The sequence below is a fragment of the Ursus arctos genome, unplaced genomic scaffold (assembly GCF_023065955.2).
Source record: "Ursus arctos isolate Adak ecotype North America unplaced genomic scaffold, UrsArc2.0 scaffold_29, whole genome shotgun sequence".
Classification (NCBI taxonomy): domain Eukaryota; kingdom Metazoa; phylum Chordata; class Mammalia; order Carnivora; family Ursidae; genus Ursus; species Ursus arctos.
In genome coordinates, this window is record NW_026622974.1 from 31,879,843 (window position 1) to 31,887,071 (window position 7,229).

The 7,229-nt window shown below is 40.3% G+C and overlaps 1 protein-coding gene across 3 annotated transcripts in view; it reads right to left on the bottom strand.

Annotated features, from left to right (window-relative positions):
• PHIP (pleckstrin homology domain interacting protein) overlaps positions 1–6,987 on the bottom strand; it is a 132,982-nt gene extending 125,995 nt beyond the window's left edge. For all 3 annotated transcript variants that reach the window (XM_026507034.4, XM_048219580.2, XM_026507033.4), the window contains exons 1-4: positions 6,721–6,987; positions 6,547–6,605; positions 6,386–6,415; positions 6,137–6,196 (exon numbers count right to left, since the gene is read on the bottom strand). In XM_026507034.4, coding sequence (XP_026362819.1) covers positions 6,137–6,196; positions 6,386–6,415; positions 6,547–6,605; positions 6,721–6,760 — 189 coding nt within the window. In that variant the 5' untranslated portion in view covers positions 6,761–6,987. The remainder of the gene's footprint in view (positions 1–6,136; positions 6,197–6,385; positions 6,416–6,546; positions 6,606–6,720) is intronic.
• Between the last annotated feature and the right edge of the window lie 242 nt (positions 6,988–7,229).

The window sequence follows — 7,229 nt, forward strand, 5'->3', positions numbered from 1 at the left end:
TCTAGAATACACGGATTCTTTATGTGCTTCCTTGGCAGTAGGCTGCCATTATCCATGCTACCGCAAATTACCTAAGCTTTACATTATAAGTCTCATTCCCTTTACAATTTAGTTTTAGTTTAAGCGGACGGTGCATTAGATCATGTTGCTAACTACATTTTCTTAGTATCAAAAAATTCTCCTCCAACCAACCATCCTTTTCCTTATCTGTAGTCCCCGAGCTCAAACCCCTGGCTGCTTCCCTGTACGCAAGGCAAATAAAGGTGGACCTGCTTCACACCTGATGACTGCCTTCTCTGTAGTGACCAAAGGTTCTCACTTACATATTTCACTCTACTGTACCATAACTTTGATTTTTTAGCACACTGAATTCTCAAATTCCATAGAGAAAAGAAGTATTATCACTTTTTCCAATCTATTATAAAATACTTAACAATTTTCTATATTCCATATGCTCAGTAACATATATTTATTCATTCCAAAATTATTAATTTTCACAAATTACTCATAACTTTATGTATAACGTCTTCTCACAAACAAAATAAAAATTGATCTTTACACCTTTTAAATTTATTTCTAAAATTTTAAATTTGGTTCCTATTATATAATAGCCTTTATTACTTTAAGATGTAATTACAAAAGCAACTTAAGTATCTTAAAAGAAAAATACACTCAGAAAGAAAAAAAAACAAAAAATACTCTCATTTTAATGCCTTTCTTGAATTCAATTAAAGTTCATTAAAATGAATACACTTAGTACTCTGTTAACTTCCACTTCACTTAGTATTGCAGATACTTTTCTGTGAATTCAAAAACTTATGTAATAAAATGAACCTGTCTAGTATTACTTGTCCAGAGCAAGTTGTCTAGGATGCAATTTTGTTTGATAAAATTCTGTAGTGACATGATAACTACAAAATTTGGGAAAAAGAAAAATGACTCCAATAGACTACAGGGGACTTTCTAGATAAAAACAAAAACAAAACTTGTGGTCTGAAAAAGAAATTTTGAGTGGATTAAAAAACTGGCATTCACAGGATTTATTTAACCTAGTGCTCACTTAAAGATTAATTCAAAAAGTCTGTATTAAGCTGTTTAAAACATACATCTTTAAGCCAGATTGACAAGGCAAAACATCTGACAATTTCAAAAATACAAACTATCATGAGTTTAAAATTATACAAATCTCTGAACAGGAGACAGAAGCAACAGCCAAGTTCCCTTCACATATTCCTAAATGTCATCTGATTACCAAAAGATACAAAAGCTTCATATATTCTCTAATCAATTTTGGATATTTTAACCACCCAAACATTTCTTAATGTTAATTAGGCCACAAAAACAGGCAGAGAATCACTTTTAAGACCGACCAAAATTTTTCTAGAATTCTATTCACAATGCTTTAAAAATTATTTATTTTTCATATTTATTTTACTTTTTTCTTTGTATCTTAGGCTTAATTATTTCATCCTTGAATCTACAATGTAATTATACTAACGGTATCTTCTGAAGGTTTAAATCACTCTTTTTTACACTGGAGCTGCTATGTTCAGAAAATTATGCACACTTGTTTCTGGAATAAAACTGTTTTTTCTTAAACTTTCATGCATTAATAAAGCTACAACTGGAAACTTTACTACCATGACTAAAGTTCTGTTAATAGCAAGCACAAACCCTTACATAGTGCTTCATTTGTGCCAGGTATCACTCACAGAATCCTACAAAATAGGGACTATCATTAGCCCATTTTACAGACTGGGGAGCAGACTCCTGCAGTACTGTCTGCCTCATAACAGTCATGTAAAATACCAGTGTGTAGCTGATGTTATGTTCAAGCCACTTTACAATTATTCAGAAGTATAAAGAATTTAACAGGTACTTATTCCATTTAAAAATCTTGTAAATGCCTCAAACTTCTCAAAAAAATGTTACATATACCAACAGAACAACTGCATGGGTAAGAAAGGATGAAGTTTTGCCCATTTCAGCCCTTCAGCATGTAGCATTTCCTTAACACGTAATGTTGTATTGTTCATTATAAGGATTGTGAAATATTAAAGCCCTGTCCTAGAGACTACCAAGCTGTGCTTACCATTTTACTGATACTCTATTAAAAAAGGAAATGGTAACTGTACTATGCGCATTCACTTCATTATTTGTCACCCCCCCCACAAATTATATAGGCTAGGTTTTAAATGCACCATATTATCTTTAATATAGGGCAGCAATACCTCATTCAAAAACATATTTTTTTCCTAAAACTTGTCCCCTAACTTTCACATTAATCAGCATACTCTAAATACATGCACATTTAAGATATATACTTAAGTATATCCTATTCATGGTTCTTATTCTTTGAATTTAAGACCAGCAATAATTTATGAAAACCAGTACTTAAACCATGGAGAGAAACATACTAATTACAGAATAAAGAGGTAGTCTACAATATGGTATCTCAAAAATATTCATCTAAGAAGATATGATATTACAGCCTAAGAATAGCACTATAAAAAGCATTTATATAATTTTCTAATCTGAGTGTTTTCTCCATATCTACTTTTTTGTGTTTTGGATAATGAACAACAAAATGAAAGAGTTTTTAGAGACAATTTATCACTATTTCTAGTTCAAAATCAGATTTTCAGATTAGAAAAATTTCAATTCACTTCTTTTACAAACGAGGTAACTGGGGCCCAGAGAAATTCCATGCTTTGCTTGAGGTAACCTGCAGGCTGACTGTTGGCAGGGCTAAAAATCACAATCCCTATCTCCTGACTCCCAATCCTTTCACTTGAATAGAAAGATTTCTAGTAAGTGGAATGATTTTAAGAAAAGCAAATACCAGTACAAAAATTAAAGTAAGAATTACATCATTTTAACAGATTAGCAAAACATGAACCTAGTTTAAAAAAATTTTTAAAAAGCCCTGTAAGCAAGAAATGTAATCAGAATCTCAAATTTGGTAAAAATGTTTAAAAATTCTGCCTCATAAGCATGCAATCACCACTAATTAAGGTGACAACTAGACAGCAAAACTTAACAAACCAACTAATTTCACTATTCAAAGAGAAATAAATGACAAAGCTTTCTCTTTGGTCCAAAAATTAGTTGAGTTTTCCTGTTCTTTAAAAAGTTTGTCAACAATGCATGGCTCCATTTAAAAAATTAGAATTCTGATGAAAGCTTATAATATGCCCTCTTGCTTTAAAATCAACCTATATTTAAAAATATAAAATCTGATTAAACATACACCCTAAGACAAAAAAACTATTCAACTTCCTATCAAATTCTATTCACAGTTACAAATGTTTTAAATCTTATACAATCATGTTTTACAATAACTTTATCAATCACACTTGAAAAAAGCACATCTTTTTTTTTTAATCTGTAAACCTTTAAAACTACTCTTAAAACTCTACTTTCCTCTTGGTCAAAACTCAATCACTGTGATTTTATTTGTAGGCTGAGTACAGATGCTGATCTATGCTTGTTTTTAACCTCCCAAGTACCAATATTATACACAATCCTGAATAGCTGTAATTTGAGGTCTTCTAGAAATGTGAATCCGACATATAAACTCTTCCATTTAAAATATTACTCAATTTATCAGTTAATGTAGCAACAAATTTCCAGGTATAGGAAGACACTACAGAAACCACAAACAATAGTTATTATTTTCGTTTAACTCATCAAAACAAGCTTAAAACCAATGTCAAGTAAATTCAAATTCAACCGAAGGCAACTTAAATTTTTTTAAGTCATAAGAATCAATTAAGACAACAGAGAACACTATACAAGAGATTTTGCATGTGCTTACCTACACATAAAATTTTAAGATCCTACTATTAAACGAAAATGTGCTCAGATACCTAGTGTTCCAAAATGTTTTAGAGCTGATTCTCAAAAAGTCAAATAAAGTTAAACCAAATACCCACACACCTAGATATATAGTTGATGGATATAAAAGTACTCCAAAAGGCGTCTTATATCCAGTAGATATAGATTGACTAATATGCTAAATGAATAAAAAGAGAACATCAACCAGAGAACTCTAAATTTTAATGAGGATTCTTAACTGTCTCATGAGTACACCAACATGACTCTTCTGGAAAAAGGTGAAAACACTACAAGCAAGAAAATCCACTTTCATGCAAAATAGGTGGATTCTGAAAACATAACAACACTAATGAAGACACTACTTATTGCCCTAAGTCTGATAAAAAGACAGGGAATATAAATTCATTTTATTAATATCTGAGAGATGAGAAACTCTCCCCCCAAAATTAAAAATGAGCATTGGTACCCCTGTTCTTACTAGAGAAAACAAAATGATATTCCTACAAGCATCAGACATTCCCATAATTTGGCAAGACACCATCAGCTGCTTCATTTTAAAAATACATTATTACTAAGAGTTTCCAAGGTAAGAAAACAGCAATCTTCAGTGACTGGGGTTTGAGGGTTTTTACGAGATGCGATGATAAGTTTTGTAAAAAGAAATGCAAAAAAGTTTTATAAAATCTGCCGAATTCTTAAAAACTGCATTATTATAATCTCTACAATTTTTTCAAATAAGGAAGACATGGATCCACTTAGGATTCTGTCAAATATTAACACCCCCCCAAATTAAAGTATTGCAGGTACTGAATCTTAGAGTTTGTTTCAAACTCCATTCATTGTAGCAGAATATTAAATGAAATTGGCCTCAATTACTACTTGAAAACTAACAAAATTGTAAATATATACACTGTTAAGTTTCCATTAAATTTCCTAAACCTATGTTTTCCTTATTTCAACATCTGTGAGCACATAGCAAACGATATTAATCATAAGAGCTTCAGATCCAAAAGTTAGATGTTCTATATCCAAATGAAACAAAAACCATCAAAATCATGTCATGCCTTCACCTCACAGAAGACATTAAATTCTAAAGTAGCTGAAACTTCCTAATCATCTCAAGCCTTCATGAAGTAACATCACTCGTTATAACTACCTCAAAACATCAGTTTCGAATCAGTTGCAATGCACAGATTAAGCGCCCCCCCCCCCATTCCCCTGCCCATGGGCGTGTGACCGCTCTAACTGCCCAACACACACACATTCATACAAACAACCTTAATCAGTTTGGGAGACAAGAATATGGAAAATATAACTACCGAATACAAATACGTTACTTTTCCAGTCACAATACTTAATAGGTCCCCTTTCAGAAGACAATTTTTAGAAATTACTAAACATACTCGCTTTGAAAACCCACAAAATGAAGAAACGGGTATTTATCAAGCTATTATACAAAATATATCCCAATATAAACTGAAAAACTTCTACTTGCCAGGTTCCGTACCACAATAAATATAAGGGTAAAAATCAAAACTTTTCAGTGGCCTCCAGTAATAGCTCTTAACTGAAGAAGCAGCATAACACGAGAATTAGCAAAATTAGAAAAAGCCTGTTAAACTTCTGGCTTTTAGAGTGTTACAGGCTTTTGCACTTCTGCGAGTGTGTTTTGGTAAAAGCAAGATGAGCCTCTGGCCAACTATCATCATACATCTGAACCCCTCAAACAAAAAATGTGGCTCTGAATTTAAGGAAAGCAAAAGAATCGAGAGAGGAAAAAAAAAATAACGCCTTGCTACGGTTCCGCTGCGGCTGAATAGCCTGCTTGTGAAATGCTAATGCCACTTCGGAGCAGTTAGTCACCAGCTATTGTGTGGGGCAGGAGAAAGCCGAGCCGACCGCGCGTGCAGAGCGAGCGAGCGAGCGAGCAAGCGCGCCCTCCTTCCTCGCGCCGCTCCCGCTGCCGCCGCCTCGCGCGCGCCCCCGCGCCCGCACGGACGCGCGCGCCGGCCCCTCCTCCTCCGGCCTTGCACTGCACAACACTCATGACGTATCTTTATTTCTAGCACATTAACAAAATATCACAAATAAATTGTCGGCAGCCCCTGCGGCCTCGGGGTGCGGGTCCCCCCGACCACTGCCCCCTGAAGCCCCCGCGCCGGCCTCCCAACCCTCCCCGGGGCCTTTGGAGCTTTCACGTTCTGGGGCCAAGTTTTTGTCTCTGTAAAAAATTGCGGGAAATTCAATTTTTATTCGACTCGGGGAAAAGTTTCTTTGCTCCGCGACGTGAATGTCTCACCAGATTCTGGTAGGTCCTGGGATGCTCCTTCCCGGTCCAGTCGGTGCGGCGGGGCAGCAGCTGTGGGGACAGGACGCCCCATGAGCCCGGCCCCCAGCCCCGGCCCGCCCGCTCCCCTCCCCCGCCCGCCCCGCGCCCCGGCGGGGACCCCGAGCCCCGCGCCCCGCGCCCCAGCGGCGGCGGTAGCGGCGGCGCGGCCCAGGGGCGGCCGCGCGGCGGCGAGACGCGCCGGGCCGCCGCCGCCCTTACCTCCTTCTCGGCCACCTCGCGGATCAGCACCTGCAACAACAAAGCGGGGAGAGCTGAGCCCCGCGCCCCGGGCCGCAGCCCCGCCGCCGCCGCCGCCGCCGCCCTCCCCCACGCCCGCGAGCTGCGAGCGCCGGCTCGGCCCGCGCCGCGCGCCGCCGTACCTGAGCCGCCTGCTGACAGGGTCCATCTTCCAGGAACCGGGCGATGAGGAAGTAGAGCTCTGCGCGGGAGAGGGGGACGGGGAAACACACAGGCTTAGCGGCCGGGCTGCGGGGGGCGGGGGACCGCGGGCGGAATCGCCCGGTGCCAGCGGCCCCAGCAGCCCCCCGACTTACCCGATCGCAGCTCCGAGAGGCCTTTCCTCTCACAAGACATGTTTATGGGTCACTTCAGGGCCGCCGGCGGGACACCCCGCCGCCGAGGGGAAGCGGGGATGGTGCCGCCGCCTGCCCTATAGCTGTCACTGTGTGTTCACGAGCCCAGCCTCGGCTCCACCATTCAAGCAACGGCGGCGGAGGCGGAGGAGGAGGAGGAGGAAACAACAACTCTCAGGCAGCGGCTACGGCCGCCGCCGCCTCCGCCGCGGATCCCTCCGCCGCAGAAAGGAGTCCACCGCCTTCGCGGCCCGGGCTTGGCCCCGTCCTCGGCCCGCGCCCCCGCCCCCCGGCGCAAAAAAGGAGTGCCTTCGGCCCCGCGCCCCAGCGCCCCCACACCCAGTGTGGCGAGACCCCTGCCCCCTTCTCCCCGGCCAAAGGTGCGATTTATTTATTTATTTCTAGTCGGAGAAGATGTCGGAGCCAGAGCCGCCGGTTGGCTGAAAGGCGCTTTCTCTGTGGAGGCCGAC